This window comes from Oryctolagus cuniculus, chromosome 14 (assembly GCF_964237555.1).
Source record: "Oryctolagus cuniculus chromosome 14, mOryCun1.1, whole genome shotgun sequence".
In the NCBI taxonomy this organism is placed as follows: Eukaryota; Metazoa; Chordata; class Mammalia; order Lagomorpha; family Leporidae; genus Oryctolagus; species Oryctolagus cuniculus.
In genome coordinates this window covers 46,323,461-46,341,992 of record NC_091445.1, presented here as the reverse complement: position 1 = coordinate 46,341,992, position 18,532 = coordinate 46,323,461, and the positions used below count along the sequence as shown (strand labels likewise).

The following is an 18,532-nucleotide window of genomic DNA, read 5'->3' as shown; positions in this document are numbered from 1 at the left end:
GATGTGTATCCACAGTAATAAGTTTTCAGCTGAGCCTCTTCCAAGTATTTTACTCACACTGATGCAGCTCTTTTGATAAATAAGGTTCAGAAAAAATTTGAGGACCCTGCAGTATACTTCTACAGCAAGTACGCCATACAGAGTTCTGCTCTCTAATGGGTTGGTTACCAAGGGGAATGGAGGAATCAAAGAAAACCAAGAGGCTTTAGTACTTTTTAATTGTTTAACTTTATTACTGTTGCACCATTTATACAATTACATATAATTTCAATGCATCCATTGTACTTTTTTTTTGTTTTTTTTTTATTTTTTTTTTCCATTTTCCAATGAGTGGAGTGTTGGTGTCTGTGACACAAGAATGGAAGAGAAACTGGAACTGCAATGAACGCAGACTTTTTTTTTTTTTTTCATTTCCACTGACCAATAAACAGAACTACAGGTGCACCCAACCACGGACATGCATTAATTCGTCATGAGAAATCTAGGTAGGCTAAGTAGGATGAGAGGATGTTTGTTACTCCCAAAAATATCTGGAGAGGCAGAATGGAGGCTTGGCATCGAGATACATGTGGACAGCTAGGTGGGCTCTGTCTGAAAGTTGGCATTCATCCACAACGTTAAAAAAATATCAAAATAAGAAAGGCTGTAAATCAAAAAGAAACACAGAAAATACTGCTTTCATAAAGATCTGATTGCCTTGGCACAGGCCCTGCGGGCAAAACCAAACGCATCACTCGCAACTCCCACTGTAGAGGAACAGACACTCGGGTCTCAGGGCGGAGTGCCTGTAAGAGCAGTTCAGCTACAAAGGATGGACTGTACTTTCAGACACTGATCTTTAGCTCCAGGACTTACTGGTAAAGTTGACTGAAGGTATAGTAGATATTTCCCCACAAAAATACTATTTGGATTCTCCCTACCCCTCCCTCCCTTGATGGGACATCCTTATTTTTAATTTTTCCCTTGGGCAATACATATCCTTACTTCCAATTTGAAACAAGTTAGTATAGGACAGAGAGAGAGAGACAGCAAGTGAGAGAGAGGAGAGGGAGGGTGGAGAGGGGGAGAGCGGGGAAGAGAGAGTGAGAGAGACAGAGAGAAAAGAGAGAGATTGTTTCGTTAAGCAGAATTATCTTTCCCATAGGCTGTCCTTGTTCCTACTCCTTCACGGCTACGGTTTGATCCGAATTAGCAGCCGGGCCCTCGGCAGGTTTTAGCTCCTCTGCCGGGGCTGCAGGTGCCTGGGCCTTCGGTGTAGAACTAGGTGCTTCCGTGGCTGCTGGCGTCTCCTGGCTTGAGGCAGCAGCCTCAGTGCTGCTAGGTTTTGAGTCTGAAGCTGGGGCCCCGTCACTTTTCGTTTCCTGGGCGGCGGGAGCTGCGGGAGCCTCAGTCTTTTTGGGGTCCCCTTCCTCCTTGCCTGCGTCGTCCCCGGCAGGGGGCGCCGTGCCTTCCGCCGGCGCCGCCGCCCCGGCCTCGGCAGCTTTGGCGGCCTCGCCGCCGGCAGCGGGGCCGGGGCCGGCCGCGGGCTCCTGCTCGGCGGCCGGGGCGGGCTCGGGCTGCTCGTCGGCGGCCCCCTCCGTCTTCTCGGGCTCGGCCTTGGGCGCTTCCTCCGCGGCCACCGACGCATCTTTGTCGCCTTCCTTGTCTTCGGCCTTGCCCTCGGCCTCCTGGGCATCCTTGTCCGGCTTCTCCTCCTTGGTCTCCGTGGTCTCTGTGGGCTCGCCAGCAGCCTGGGGCTCGCTCTCCTTGGGGGTCCCCTCCTCTTCGGTCCCCGTGCCCTCGGCCTTCTTGTCTTTGTCCTTGGCCTTCTCGTCATTCACATTGTAGCCCTTCTTCTTCTTGCTCAGTTTGCCTCCCATCTTGGAGTTCTGTGGACAAACACAAGACAAGACACAGCGGGTTACTGGTGGAGTGGAAGACCGCAGGCAGGAGACCTGTACCCCAAAAATGAGTAACGAGGGGCACTCTGGGAAACAAGCAGGCTGAGTACCTCTGGCCAGAAATGCTTCCGTTAGTGTTTCAGATATTGTTGAATTCTGGAATATCCTCATAAACCTAATGGGGTATCTTGGTGGTGAGACCCAAATATCCAAAATGAAATTCATGTATGTTTTCATACACCTTATACTCCTGAGGTGTATAAACTCACTGTACACAGTATTTCCAATAACTGTGTGCCCCACACACTACAGATGCAAGCCCCCAGCTCGGCAGCCATATTAGGTCTGTGGCATAGCCAGTTCAGGACTTGATCATTTTAAACACTGCTTGAACAGAAAGCTATAAACTGAAAATGACCTCAAACTTCAAATCTTTTCCAATTCAGTTATGCATAAATATATCTGCATAAGCAAACATGTCTTCAAAGACCCCTGGCAAGTAGGATGCAGTCTGTTTTGATATGAAGAAGGGGCAACTCTAGAAAGCATAGCTTTTGCACTTATATAGTTTGTTAGCTATGTCTGACATATTAATTTTGCTTTTCAAGATATTTTTGGTTTAAAAAGTATTTTCCCAGTAATATAATAGAATTCAAACTACATATGCCAGGTCGGTGAGCACTACAGCCTTTTCCTTTCAAAGTAAAATCTCAGCGCTCTTGAGGCTGCTACTTTCATTCTAGCGGAAGAATCTCAGACTGTTGAATCCTGAATTTTCCTCCTCTGGTACCAAAGTATTAATCCAGATAAATAATAAATACTGAATGTATAAATAATGCATCTAATCCACAATCAATGCCAGACAGGCTCTGTTTTTTCTTCTCTTCAACTGTATTTTCATGGTATCATATATCAGTGAAACCCACTGAAATGCTCTTTTGAGAGAAACTGGGTGTTTTTACTTGATGACGCATAAGAGAAATCACATTTACTGTCCCCTTCCTTCCCACACATAAGAAAGTTCAGTTGCGGGAGACAGCCTTGTCCTGGGCCCCAGAAGAGATTGCAATGTCCTTTCATTTCATGTCAGAAGCAAAGAACTCCCATCTGCTGGCTCACCACTCAGCCCAGGGACAGCCAGGGCTGGCCCAGCTCAGAGCATCCTCCTGGTAGAGCTGTCGAGAACTCCTGGACCAGCCATCTTTCCTTTCTCTTCTCTCTCTCAAAAACATGACTATCCATTCAGAAGAGAAAATGCACTCTTCATTCACTCTTCACTACCTCCCTGAGATCATGAATCATGATAGTGAAATTACACTCATTTGTCTTACTCAACAATCAGATAGAAGAGTACTATTCTTCAGTAAAAATTTATCTCACCACTTGATATGCTAATTCCTTGTCTCAAAAACAGCAAAAAACTGAAATCTGACTAAAATACTGTTCCTATTCTCAAGGAAGGTCTTTATTGTGTTACCCAAGGAAGAATTTCTCTTACATGTCTCTTTTTTAAAAAAACAGAGGCTTTCGGTGATAACCTACTTCAAACAACAGGTTCTACTTGACTCAATATTTCTCTATTTCTCCCTCAGAAGTTGAAGCCAACATATATGAAAAATATACAACTCAATATGATTCTTTCATATAAGCAATCACAAAGCAATAAGTGAAAATATAAAGAAAGGAATTAGACCAATATTTTAAAATGTAATATATAACTCTTTCCTTGAATCCTTCCATTGAATTAGCCAGTATACATGATTGGTCTCTATCAAACATAATTTCAGCTTTGATATTTCAAGAAATGTCATGGCACATTAGGCTGAACTAAGTAATAAAGGACACTTAGCACGTCTGCCTTTAAGAGCTTCTCCCAATTCTATAATAGAAACCCATACACCAACTTAGAAATTCAAGACCATAAGACAAAATGCAAATGTAGTATGCCCTGTGAGCCTAACATAGTGGTGCCACTTTCTAACGCCCACAGCATGAAATTCTATATAGCTATCCCCAGAGGTTACAAGTCATGTTGGCTTACAAAGCTACAATCTGAATTGCTAAAATTGATTTTCTGAAACACAGTTAATACCGCGTTCTATACTTTAAGTGCAGCTGGGATCCCTTTCTGGGTAGGAAGTAAACACACATAATCAAGTTATAAGTAGAAAATGTGTCTCAATCCTGCTTGTTTTGCAAACACAAGGTAAACAGCCCTTGCTTTTTTGCTAATTGACCTGGGTTAGTTACACTGAGGCATCATAGGGAGGTTAATAGAATCCAACAGAACCTTTGAAAAGCTGGGTTGTCTGATTATTTCCCAAGACCTTGCCTATACCCAGAGGTAAATTAAAATTGCAATTTAAAATCTATTAACTGTTTCTTAGGCATCAGGCACAATCTTAATCCTGAACATATTACAAAAGTATTTAACCTCATCCACAGCACCAGGTGGTAGAATACCAATGGTATCCTTCCTCTTCCCATAAGGAAAGTGCAACCAACTGAATTCATGGAGTTGTACCATAAGCAAAAGGCTAAATCCAAAAAATTCAGCGAGGCACCATCTAGGAAGTCAAAGAGAATGCCACTAGGGAACTGGCAACAGGCAAAGCGCCCAGCCCAGCAACATTACCCACCCTGAGTTACAGTTACACTTGGGGTAAGACGTTGAGGGGATAAGGAAGAAATTCAGGAGTCTGGCCCTCTCTACCCTTAAACATTTCATCCTTTATTTGCGAAAGAAACTTTGTATGAAGAACCTTAAGAAACAAGAGAGCAAGGGGCATAGAGTTTCAAGATTTCTCTCATTTGCATTACTTTTAATTTTGAAAGAAATCATTTGGCGTAGAAGATTAGGACTTTTAAGTTACACACACATAGTTTGTAGAAAATGCATACAATGAAAAAATAATGCATAGATTTCAATTTTCTTACACAAAAAGAAATTCATCCTTTAATTCCATTTTTCCACAAACTTTCAGAGGTGCCTTCATACATGTGCATATATATTTATGTTTGGGGTGTGTGTATTTTATATATATACACATATATATGTATATCAACTAATCAACAAGTAATCTATCCTGGAAATCATTTAAAACTAAACCAAAGTGACAATGAAAGGGCTAAGGCTGCCTTTGCACCTCTACATTTATGCACAATTAGGAAATTCACCAACCATTGAGTGGCACAGCAAGAAAACTGAGACCAATGCTGAATGCGCTGACCTAAGCTTTATGTGTTTATATTACAATCAAACTCAAAATTGATCTCTTAGTCATGATATCTTAAAGTAAATTGGGAGTTGTATGCTACAGGTTGAATATGACTTCGTCTCTGGATTCACACAGAACTTTAAACCTGTCAAGTTAAGAGGTACTAAGAGGGTAGAAACAATCCAATTATGGTGTTTGGAGGTAGGGGCCCACTGGCAGGTCCTTAGGTCACTGGGTATGTGCCTTCAGAAGACTGGTTTCACAGAGGTACTGTAAAAGCCAGAGGTCAGGCCCAGTCATTTTCTCTGCTTCCTGATGCACTCCTCCACACACACTGATCCTCCAGCCACACTCTACCATTGCCACCTATCAATTTCATAGAGGGAAACCGAAGTTGTCACCTGATCTTGGATGTGAACCTCCAAAACTGTGAGATAAATAAGCCTTTTCTCTTTATGAAGTTAGCTGCCTCAGGTATTCCATTCTAGTATCCTAAAGCAGTATCCTTCAAAATTTCAAGAAAATTCTATGTGATAAGGCAAAAATATGGCTTGAAATTGAATAGAAATAACTAATAATAAGCAACAGCAAACAGAGATACATTTCACTGAATTTGATATGGTATGTGTTGAAAGAGACTTTGGACTCTGGGTCATGGTTGACTCATAAGATATTGATATGAACCCCAGCTCCACCCCACACCAACCCTGAATCCTTGGACAAGTTATTTAATTCTTCCATGTGTGTGGCAGGAACTCAAGAACTTGAGCCATTATCTGTTGCTCTTGGACTTACCAAAAGAAAGCTAGAAGTAGAGGTGGGACTTGATCCCAGACACTCTGATACAGGGTTTTGAGCAACCGCAGTTGAGATCTAACCCACCGTGCTACCAATCCCTATCTGTATGTCATTAATCCCACTTGGCTATAAAAACTTCTAAAGAAATGTATTTAAAGTTCTGCTTTTGTGCTCCCTTCGGCAGATATATACTAAAGTTCTGCTTTTATTAAAGAGAGGAGAGAAAGTGCTACTCTAGCACTCTGAGATGATCAAAGCAATCTTAGAAGGAAAGTGAGAAGGTAAAAGTTTAGAGGGAGGCTCTGAGGTGGTTATTGATCAAAACTGCCTAGCTCTTTTTTGCATACACCTGTATGTGATCTTACATATTGTCACCACAGCAAACATTAAAAGCAAAGGTTCTTACTACTGAGAACCTAAATTTTATATGAAAATTTCTTTGGGAGACTAAAGGCAAGAAATAATTTTAAATATTGTAATCAAGAAACTCTTAATTGGGATGAGCTCTCTACAGAGTTCTTTCAATTGTTCCTTTCACTTCAGGAGGACTGTCAGGGAACATGGAAGATGTCCCAGTGCCAGCACTGCAGTATAGTGGGTAAAGCCACAGCCTACAGTAGTACTGGTATCCTGTGTGGGCACCAGTCTCAGCTGCTCCACTTCCAATCCAGCTCCCTGTTAATGTGCCTGGGAAAGCAGTAGAAGATGGCCCAAGTCCTTGGGCCTCTGCACCCATGTAGGAAACCCGGAAGAAGCTTCTGGCTCCTGGCTCCTGGCTCTGAACCACACCACCTCTGGCCATTGCTACGTCTAGGGAATCACTGGCCAGAAGATCTCTCTCTCTCTCTCTTTCTCTCTTTCTCTCTGCCTTTCAATAAATACATAAATATTAAAAAAAAAAAAAAAAGATGTTCCTTAGTCTTTCAAATCATCCACACTGTGATTTTGTACACACAATCCCCAGGATATATGGAGCCAAAATCACCTCTGTGCATGCTTAATTATCATGACACTGCATTAAACAATCACAATTCTCACAAACTAGAACATGATCTGGCTGCTTATAGGATCGGCTCATCTACAACCTTCCTAATATGCACTTAAAATTTCTTCTTAACTTAAAATGAACCAATCTATCAGGATACCCAAAAGAATTCAAATGTAGGCTTTCAGTTTGAGAAAATAAAGAAGGAAGGGCAGATGACAAAATGCCATGTAGGAGCAAATCAAACAAATTAGATGATCTTTTACATTGGTATCTAAAACAAGCCATCTAGCCTTCTGCATGAAGTTTGCTAAAAGTGGCAACCACGCTGGTGCTGGTGTCTGCAGTCAACAATTTGTTCTGAGTCTCCAAGTAAGTCACCTACCCTTCCAGGTCTCCAATTCCCTAAAATTTCAGTAAAATGAAGATATTTAAAGTTCATCCTATCTTTTGGATGAAAGTCAATTTTATAAATGTTTACAGCACTAAACAAAATGCTCAGCATGAGAAAAGTGTATTACCAATAAAGTTCTAGTCTTCTGTTAATTATCATCATAAAAATGTTTACCATCTTACACCCTCTATTGACAACAGCTGCTTTATGACTGGATGTTTTTGTATGTGATACCAACATAGGCAAACCTTTCTTAAAGATAGAAACAAATTTTTAAAAATTAGAATAAAACTTTGTAGAACATCCAGATCATTACCAAAGAGTACATTTTGTAAGTTTTCTATTACATTTAGGAAATGTTTTGAGAATAACATGTCAGCCTGTATGTAGTGAGTCAAGATGGAACTGCATGCTTAAAGCACTGCAGATAAAGTCATAACTGTCTCAGAAGTTTCATTAGCTTTCCTCAGACAGAACTGTGTCTTTTTTTAAAGACTTATTTTATTTATTTGAAAGACAGAGTTACAGAGAGGTAGAGCCAGAGAAAGATATCTTTCATTCCACCATTTCACTCCCCAAATGACCGCAACAGCCGGAGCTGAGCCAGTCCAAAGCCAGGAGCCAGGAGCTTCCTGTGGTTTCCCACACAGGTGCAGGAACCCAAGCACTTGGGCCACCTTCTACTGCTTTCCCAGACCACAGCAGAGAGCTGGATCAGAAGAGGAGCAGCCAGGATTCTAGCCAGAGCCCATACGGGATGCCAGCACTGCAGGCTGGGGCTTTAACCCGCTGCACCACAGCATTGGCCCCACCCTTTATTTAGTTTTGATAGGTTGTACACCAACCACTGGTGGTCCTGTTCAGCAAGTCCTGCTCTATGCCCAATCTCTTTGAGCAATGGTGTTTCCTAAAATCTAAACCACTGTTTCCTTTTATACGATGTTAAGAGTAACAGCCTATAGGCATTTTTACATTATCATTTCAGTTTATGAATGTTACATGCTCGAGAAGAAAGATATATAGTACCCTGATTAGAACATTATACAATGTATACATGGGATCCCATAAACATGTGCATGTGCGATTTTTAAGTATCAACTAAGATACTTTTTAATTGGGTGCAAAAAATGATCCTTTCAAATACCGTGTAAGCCCACCCAATGAAGGCTAATTACAATTCTCACCAAAGTAACAAAGAGTTAACATTTTGTGTTATGTAGAAATGGTCAGAAAAAGTGAAGTGAGAAAGGTTCTTAGGCCCAAATTTCTAGAACAATATATCCATCTAACACTTTAAAAAAAAATGTCAGTAACTTCTAACTTAAAATGGAAAGATAACATGAAACAACTGCCAAACCTGAAAAGCTAAATTAAAACTATTTCCTTTTTCTGCTCTATATTGTAAGAAATCCACTTAAATACAAGTATATAAATTCAATTCTTAGTAATTTGGGATAAATTAAGTAATGTCTCCTATCATTAAAATCCACTTACAAAACATAACAAAAAAAACCCTCATAAAACGTGGAAATGATCTTGCTACTGCCACCACTTTCACTACTTCACCCAGAATTAGTTCATATGGTGGACAGTGTTTCCAAGCCCTTCAGGGACACATTCAGTGAAGTAAGATTGTGCTGTTTCACAAGACACTGATACTGAAAGCTTAGCTACATGTGGCCCTCTAACACGTATTTTTGTCTCCCAGAAACCTGCTCTCACCCACGTGCTTCTGGTGAGTAACATCATCTAAGTGATTTCTAGATTTGTTTCTTTTTGAGTCAGTGCTAAAAGTCTCAAGTACCTAACCACAGACTTCTTCGTCACCAAGAGTCTGCAAGAGATATTAAAATATTCAAGGCAGTTTAATTTGCACCTACATTAATTTTCCCAGTGGAAAAAATATATCTTGGGTTTCAAGAAAGGAGATTAAATTCCTGACATAAAATAAATATTAAGATAGGGCATGGTCACAAAAAGGATCTAAATGTTGACCAAAACTGAACGTTTTAATTGTTGACTCATGTCCTTTACTTTGCTTCCACAGGTCACCAATGCTATCACGTACTCTGGGAGGAACCATTTTTTTCCCCTTTGTTTTTAACTGAACCCATGCAGAGAGAGCAATTTCTTCTAAGGAAAAAAAATGTAATTGTTCATAAAGGCCCAAATGCATCTTGCCAAAGATTCTCTAATATATTCAGAATCTTACTAAATAAGCCTTTTTAAAGAAATTCCTATGGATTACTTTTTGTCAAAAATAAAAGGTTAATTCATTTTAGGGTTTACTGTAATGGAAAAGCTACACAAACAAAACAGGACATGTCACTACATTCACAAAGCTGTCAGATGCAACAGTCTTTAAGATTTTGTTTGAAGCTCAGAGGTTTGGAAAGAGTTCCAAGCCAGTTATAGCTTTTAGTGCCAACAGTTTTTGCTTTGGGAATATCAACATGAGGTCATAGTGATTCTGAATACAGTAAGAGTGAAGTACAGTGCCCTCACAAGAAAGAGAACAAGAACAAGAAAGAGAGCGAAAGTCAGCTTCTCATTTTGAGTACATCTCTCTTCACCCTCCTCACACTGCTTTGAAAAATCTCCACCAGACACACTCTCTTCCTGGACTCTTAGCTTAGGAAACTGGAGCCACATCTTCTATCCCTTTAGCTTCCCTTACAGGGTACCATCAGAGACACACACAGTGAAAGCACCCAGCAGCACAGGATTTAAACCTTAACTCCATTCTACCGCAATGCAAAAGCAATGATGATATAAATTAGCAAGCCCAATGGGACTGTTTCCCTTGATCTCCAATGATACAGGAGGGGCCCAATGCTAATAGTGAGTGAAGCCAGGGAGCTGACCTCAGTAGTTAAAAAAACACACCCACTGTGTCCTTACTGAGAACATAAGACATCTCCATCCCTGTAGAAACTGAGTTTCTAGTCCCATTTCTGGTACAAGGTGTAACCTAGGGCCCAGCCCTGTTGTCTGTGCATTCAAGATACAGAATGACATAGTCCTACACATCAGAATAGTATCTAATCAGCATGTGAGCTACCATGGTTGCTGTTCCTATAATTTCCCATTGAATGTAGGGTTTCTAAGAGCTATCTTTTCTTTCCCTTTAAATGAGAACCATATTAAATAGTATGGTTGGGTACAGCTGATGCAGTGAGGGAGAAATGTTGGATCAAAAGAAGTACTGAACAGGAGAAACAACAGCATTGTCATCAACAATTTTAAGAAGATTCCAGTCCCTGGAGGCCATGAGTCTTCCAAGAAGAAGCTCTCTAAAGACCCGGGTCACCCAAACAGCTTTCCAGAGCCCTTCTGCTCGTCAGTAACAAGAAAAATCATTGGCAATTAAATGTTAATGCTTATCCCAGACCATTTGGTGAATCTTAGGTGTTCTCATCTCAAATGATCACAATCATAATTGTTCAATCATCATTTCAGGAGCACTTTGTGATTAAGTCCTTTATTGACTACTGGCCAAATCTTTGGATAAAGAAAAGCATCACCAATTACTGCATTGCACCTCTTCAGAAAACATAACTTTGCATAATGACCCAGCTTCCAGGCATCAACTACCTCAAAATCGTGTGCATTATATGCATTGTGTTCTTGCTATAATCACTAAACACTTCATAACATCCAATTCCATTTCTTGTTAGCATGTTTTCACTTGTAAACGACACAGACCTGTGACAATGAAAATCCATGGTATGCACTATAATTGGAGTATAAAATAAGACAAGGAAATGACATCACATGTCTCCAAATGATCTGATGGTTACTATATCCACTATTCCACATGCTGAACCATTTATGTTATCTTTCTCTGCACTAATATCTAGGCACTTCCTACACAGGACAGTTTGAGTCACACAGAAGTCCCATCCACTGCCAAATTTCTCTTTTGAAAATGCAAATTTGGATTAATTCACTTGCAGGGTACCATCAGAGACACACACAGTGAAAGCACCCAGCAGCACAGGATTTAAACCTTAACTCCATTCTACCGCAATGCAAAAGCAATGATGATATATATTAGCAAGCCCAATGGGACTTCATCTAGCACCAGCAGAACAGTTCTTAAAGAGGGTATCAAATCGATTCAATGAAAAAGATGACTCCAAATCTACAGCAAATTCAATATGAATATGCAATATGAATATGCAGTTTTATGGCCAGCACTGTGGTGTTTTGGGTAAAGCCACTGCCTGCACTCCTGGCATCCCTTATGGGTGCTGGTTCTAGTCCCGGCTGCTCCCAATCCAGCTCTCTGCTATGGCCTGGGAAAGCAGTAGAAGACGGCCCAAAGCCTTGGGCCCCTGCACCCGCTTGGGAGACCCGGGGGAAGCTCCTGGCTCCTGGCTTCGGATCCACACAGTTCCAGCCATTGCGGCCATCTGGGGAGTGAACCAGTGGATGGAAGACCTCTCTCTCTGTCTCTGCCTCTCTTTGTAATTCTTTCAAATAAATAAAATAAATCTTAAAAAAAAGAGAGAGAGAGAAAGAAAAAGAAAGAAAGAAAAAGTTAAAAAAAAAAAAGGAACTACAGTATTATTTCTGGTTTGACTGCAGTTTCAAAATGTGATCAAGATAAGTAATCTTTTGGTTCTGTTTCAATATGTCTGCCTTATAAGAATGCTGCCGGCCGGCGCCGCGGCTCAATAGGCTAATCCTCCGCCTATCGGCGCCGGCACACCGGGTTCTAGTCCCGGTCGGGGCGCCGGATTCTGTCCCGGTTGCCCCTCTTCCAGGCCAGCTCTCTGCTGTGGCCAGGGAGTGCAGTGGAGGATGGCCCAAGTGCTTGGGCCCTGCACCCCATGGGAGACCAGGAAAAGCACCTGGCTCCTGGCTCCTGCCATCGGATCAGCGCGGTGCGCCGGCCGCAGCGCGCCGGCCGCGGCGGCCATTGGAGGGTGAACCAACGGCAAAAGGAAGACCTTTCTCTCTGTCTCTCTCTCTCTCACTGTCCACTCTGCCTGTCAAAAAAAAAAAAAAAAAAAAAAGAATGCTGCCAATGAATCAAAATTTCTCAACCAAGTTTGCTGCAGTATATTAACCATGAATCCTTGGCTAAACCTTTATACAACTAATTCTGGCTGCAAAGCTTCAACAGTTCCATATGTCAGGCAAGCCATACTGATTTTTTCAAAGTAATTTAAAGTTACAATTGACTCATGAGTTGCATCTGCAGGCAGATTCATCACCAGACAAGTTGGGTTTATAATTACTCTGGCTCAAAGAAGCCACACTATTGGTCAAATCTAGCTGAAAGCAAATTCTGGGATAAGGGAAAGACAGAAAAGAAAAAAAATTTATCTTAAGGAAAAAAAATTACAAAGAAACACAATACATACAAAAAGTATTTTCAATAAGAACAAAGAGAAGAAACCTAAAATATTTGGTTATTTCAACAATCTCCATTTTCAACAAATGACTGACTCCTTTCTTTCAAATGGGCAAAATTGTATTCAAAAAAGAACAAATGAAATAAAGATTGTGGAGCCTATGTGTGGTTTTGGTACTCCTACCAGCATGTCACGATGATTTGCTGTCAGGTATTGTCAAGGCTTGGTGATAATTTCCATTGTTAGACCTACTAACTGCTATTAAAGTGTCTAATTCACTCAAAGCCTCAATTCCACAATTCTACCAATACCAGCATCCAGGGGATGGGAATGTCCTCTGGGATGAAAAGTATAATAAGAGTTGTCAACTCATGTATAAGTTTCTTAGGTGAATCTTCTAAAACTGGTGAGTAAAAAAATTTAGGTAAAACAATTTAAAGACAGTTTATTCCCTTGTCACAATAAAAATGTTCAGCATTATAAAAAAAAAAAGGTACCATTAAACATGTATAAGACATTTTAGAGGGAAAGTATACAAAGATACACACACTCATATTTTCTGCAACCCAATTTTCCCAAAGAGGTGACTGAGTTGGATCTACAAAGTCAGGAAGCTCTACAACACAAAAGAAGAGTAGTCACAAGTCACCCTTCCACTTCTTCTTTATGAAGCCCATGCTACCTCTACAGTCTTTGGGGACCTCTCATCAAAAATCTAACACACAAAGTGTCCTTAATAACTTCAGATGTTGATTAGTTAGGCTGGAATAGACTTGATTTTAGTAGTGAGAGATCTTTTGCAAAGGTGTACGAAGAGTAAGACATGTGAGGGGGCCTAAGTGATGAAAATCCCTACTCTAGACTAGCAGGAAGAGACAGACAGACAACTGAAATATAAATAAAAGTAAGTTAAGTGTCAGAAGAAAGGGAAAAATAAGATTTTTTCAGAGATGATTGGTTAGTTGAAGTCAAGGATTCAAGAAACACAGAAGGTAGAGTTTGAGACAGTAAAAAAAAAAATCAATAGTATTTATACATATTGCTCTGCCTAGAATTATTTATCCTGCAAAAACTAAAATACATAAAAGGTCAATACTTACCCAATATCAAACAACTAACCATTCATGGAGTTATGGTATGAACCGAGGCATGAGATCTCTTAAACTTTATGATAAATGTTTTAAAGAGTGGATGACCATTCTACAGAGGAAGATGGGCAAGTGCAAAGTGCCTGAATCAGAGAGAGCAAAGATGTGCTCAGTAGAAATTACCAAAAAGCTCTGTACACATTTAGGAGGTAGGTAACAACTCTCATTTGCCTGGAGTGATGGATGTTGAAACAGAAATCTATTAAGGTTGCTAGATGATGAAAATACCTGTTTTTAGATGGCAGAAAAGCAGCTCTTGAAGGAGAAAGGAACATTACATTTCAGAAATCAAGAGAGACTTTTAGGAAGTACTCTCGAGAAGTCAAATTCTGCTGCAGAAAGGTTAAGAAAGATAACAACAGAGATTGTGCAATTTGACCTCGTGATGAGCTGTCAAAAATTGCCTCTGCACCTTTCTCTGAAGGAGGAAGGAACCTCCACTATGGAAGGCCTTGACTAAATAAGTTCAGAGTTGGTGAACTCAAGAGGCTTCCATAGCCTTGACAGCTCATGGCAAGAGCCTTGGGTGATTACTGACATCATAAATAAGAGTGTCAATTGTTAAATCAACAACGAGAGTCACTGTGCACCTGCTCCCCACGTAGGATCTCTGTCCTTAATGTGTTTTACTATGAGAATTAATGGTAAAACTACTACTCGAACAGTACTCTATATCTTGTGCGGTTGTGTAGATGCAGTCTGTTGAAATCTTTGCTTAGTATATACTATGTTGATCTTCTATATATAAAGATAATTGAAAATGAATCCTGATGAAGAGTGGGATAGGAGAGGGAGTGGGAGATGGGAGGGCTGCAGGTGGGAGGGAGGTTATGGGGGGAAAAAGCCACAACAATGCAAAAGTTGTAGTATTTCATAAATTTACATTTATTAAATAAAAAAAAATTGCCTCTGATGCCTTCCTAAGTTCAGTATAAGGGCAGCAGCCAGAAGAGATCTCCATAATGGTCAGCACCAAAGGATGCAGGTGAACAAAAGATAAAAGTCAAGGCAGGAACCTGAAATTTAGGAAAGATTGGGTTTTATTTGTTTTTAAGAATCTGGAAGAATGAATACACACACATACACAGTGGGGAGTGGGCATTGGGGAGTGGGGAGAGAATAGCACACAAAGAGTAAGAGGGGAAAATAAAGTGGAAAGGTGAAGAAGAAATAATGAAAAAGGTTATGGATTCAGAAAAGTACATTAAGATCAAGATTGATAAAGAAGGACCAAAAGAGAGAGAAAGAAGGAAATGAAGCAAATGTCAACTCCAGTGGTTGTACCTGTCAGCAACATTATTCTCTTTTAAATGCATACACTAAACCTGGATTATTCCAGACCAAAGACTCAATAAGATCTCTATATAGCAAATGTTAATCATGTGCCTTTGAAATTATCATTTACCTTTTAGTAATTTTGGTCTTTGTCCAATTATTTATCTTCTCAGTTCTTTCATGTTATAGGATTTCTTAATTACTGGAAGGAAAGGGACACTTACTAACTAAAATGTTGAAGAACTCATCTAGTAACCACTAACCCCAAGAGCTGTTATTGTGAAACATTTTTTTTAAAAGATTTTATTCATGGCCGGCACCACGCTCAATAGGCTAATCCTCCACCTGCGGTGCCGGCACACCAGGTTCTAGTCCCAGTCGGGGCGCCGGATTCTGTCCCGGTTGCCCCTCTTCCAGGCCAGCTCTCTGCTGTGGCCCGGGAGTGCAGTGGAGGATGGCCCAAGTCCTTGGGCCCTGCACCTGCATGGGAGACCAGGAAAAGCACCTGGCTCCTGGCTTCAGATTGGCGTGGTACGCCGGCCACAGCGCGCTGGCCGCAGCAGCCATTGGAGGGTGAACCAACGGTAAAGGAAGACCTTTCTGTCTCTCTCTCTCACTGTCCACTCTGTCAAAAAATAAAAAAATTAAAAATATTTTATTCATTCATTTGAGAGGTAGAGTTAGACAGGGAGGGAGAGGCAGAGAGAAAGGTCTTCCACCACTGGTTCACTCCCAAATGCAGCCAATCCAAGGAGCCAGGAGTTTCTACTGGGTCCCCCACGATAGTGCAGGGGCCTTTGGCCATCTTCCACTTGTGCAATCGTCTACTTGGACCATCTTCTACTGTTTTCCTAGACCATAAGCAGAGATCTGGATGGGAAAAGGAGCAGCCAGGACACAAATCGGCACCCATATGGGATGCTGGTGCTGCAAGCAGAGGCTAAGCCTACTAAGCCACAGTGCTGGCCCAGATTGTGAAACAAATTGAGGCACAAAAGTAAAGCAAACAGGCTTACTGCATTACCAAACAAAGGGTTTTATGAACTTCTTAGATAAAGATATGCAAGTCAGCATCTAGGCATATATTCTCAACATAAATATAGAAAAGGACTTCAATTTTTCAGAACTTCTTATTCCTTAGCTTGCAATGTTGTCTTGGTCTTTTAGATAAACCATCCATTTTGGTCATTTATCTGTGTCATCATTGTTTGACCATTTTATATTCTGTTGTACTGTGTTAGAAATTCTAGCAGTAAAACTGCTATGACCTCACTTGAATATTGACCTAAAGCCATTCTTCAATATTTATTCAATATCTGCCTGATATCTCCAGAAACAAAGATTTTGTTTTATGGTTGTTCATGTATGATGGGTACTTGATAAATATTGCAAACACCACACACACTCACCACACCATACAATTTTCAAATTACAAACCTATAAAATAAGAGTTAATACAACCATGACTATCAATTCAGTTACGTAAACTTATCTTTCAGTTAGCTACATTATACTAAATTATTAAATTTAATAAAATCAATATTAAATTAAATTATTAAATAATTGGACAAAGACCAAAATTACTAAAAGGTAAATGATAATTTCAAAGGCACATGATTAACATTTGCTATATAGAGATCTTATTGAGTCTTTGGTCTGGAATAATCCAGGTTTAGTGTATGCATTTAAAAGAGAATAATGTTGCTGACAGGTACAGTATTATTAAATTATGCTGCATTAGAACTGAAATTCCCATTACAATCTATAAGAGATGGCCAAGTTATGAGGCATCATCCACAATAGCAATCTCAACTCAGGAGCTATCTCACAATTAAAGTCTAGAATGCACAAATGACTGCAGTAACATTGTCAATTAACATTACTATGAACACACTGTAGAGACCAATTTTTCAAAGTGTACCTCCTAAGTGATTCTGTAAGTTTTAACCAAGAAATCCTGAACCAATGGCAATGATGCCATCCTGAACACGGCAGATGACAGCAAAGCTTCTCTTTGAATATGAAGGTTGACTGATTGTAGACATTAGGCAGACATCTGTTCTCCTTTAATATATCCTGCCACATGCAGCAAACACAATCAGAGACCATGTATTATTCATTCTCATCAATAGTCTAATATGCTTTTAAAGTCCACTGTACATTCACATCATTATTTATTTGCACTTAACTGGTGGTCCTTTCAAAAGCATTGGTTGCAGCATCCTGACATGACTATATGAATCACCTGCTCTTTTAGTCAGTAAAGTGAGTACGTGAACCACAACCAGCACAGGAAACACAGCTGCTGAGATCATTTCTAAACCATTCTCTTTTCCACATACCCAGGAAAGTAATAGGTATGATGACTGCAACTAATATAGAACACTCAAAACAGAATTCAAAATGAAGCCCAGGGAGGGAACTTGCAGCAGTTGAGATATTTTTGCCACTTATTAATGGACTAGAGAGACCATGATGGGCATGAAGCCATAACGGGCTCCCTCAACACTTCCACAAAGACAGCACAGTGACTAAAGACAGGAAACCACACATCCCAGGAAGATCTGCAATTTTATTTCTAGAACTTTCTATCTCCAAATATAAAAGGCAGGTTCACCCTTTTGATGACAACCTAATTTTTTTTTTTGCTGGCATCAACAGCAAATGTAGCATTATATCCAGTCCTAACACCAGCTCTTTAATAATTTCCAATGAAAACCATTCTAAAATTCTTAATATATGCCCTTGATGTTTTAAAGAATGTACTTTTTCCCTTTGAGTCATACTTATTACAAATAGGACTTCAGGGGCTGGATCTGTGGCATAGTGGGTAAAGCCACCGCCTGCAGTGTCAGCATCTCAAATGGGCACCAATTCGAGTCCTGACTGCTGCACTTCCAATCCGTTCATTGCTATGGCCTGGGAAAGCAGTGGAAGATGGCCCAAATCTTTGGGCCCCTACACCCATGTGGGAGACCGGAGGAAGCTCCTGTCTCCTGTCTTCAGATGGGCGCAGCTCCAGCCATTGTGGCCAACTGGGGAGTGAACCAATGGATGGAAGACCTCTCTCTCTCTCTCTGCCTCTCTTTCTCTGTGTAACTCTTTCAAATAAATAATAAATAAATCTTTAAAAAAAAATAGGATTTCAGGAAATGTTGAATAAACAAAATTCATTAAGTCCACAGATGAACACTATTTGTATGCGGTGTATCCATCATCAGAACTCCACCACACTGCTGAGTTCCAGCAACACAGTATAACACTTGGTGCCATTTGACATCAACCTCTCCTTAGAAATGCAAGTGTATCTTTCCCAAACTTTTTTCTTTTTTTTTTTTTTTTTTTTTTGGACAGGCAGAGTGGACAGTGAGAGAGAGAGAGACAGAGAGAAAGGTCTTCCTTTGCCATTGGTTCACCCTCCAATGGCCGCTGCGGCCAGCATACCGCGCCGATCCAATGGCAGGAGCCAGG

The 18,532-nt window shown here is 40.5% G+C and overlaps 1 protein-coding gene across 3 annotated transcripts in view; it reads right to left on the bottom strand.

Annotated features, from left to right (window-relative positions):
* Nucleotides 1–204: 204 nt before the first annotated feature.
* Nucleotides 205–18,532, bottom strand: part of BASP1 (brain abundant membrane attached signal protein 1) — a 93,626-nt gene continuing 75,298 nt past the window's right edge. For all 3 annotated transcript variants that reach the window (XM_070056613.1, XM_017344658.3, XM_070056612.1), the window contains exon 2: nt 205–1,868. In XM_070056613.1, coding sequence (XP_069912714.1) covers nt 1,158–1,859 — 702 coding nt within the window. In that variant the 5' untranslated portion in view covers nt 1,860–1,868 and the 3' untranslated portion in view covers nt 205–1,157. The remainder of the gene's footprint in view (nt 1,869–18,532) is intronic.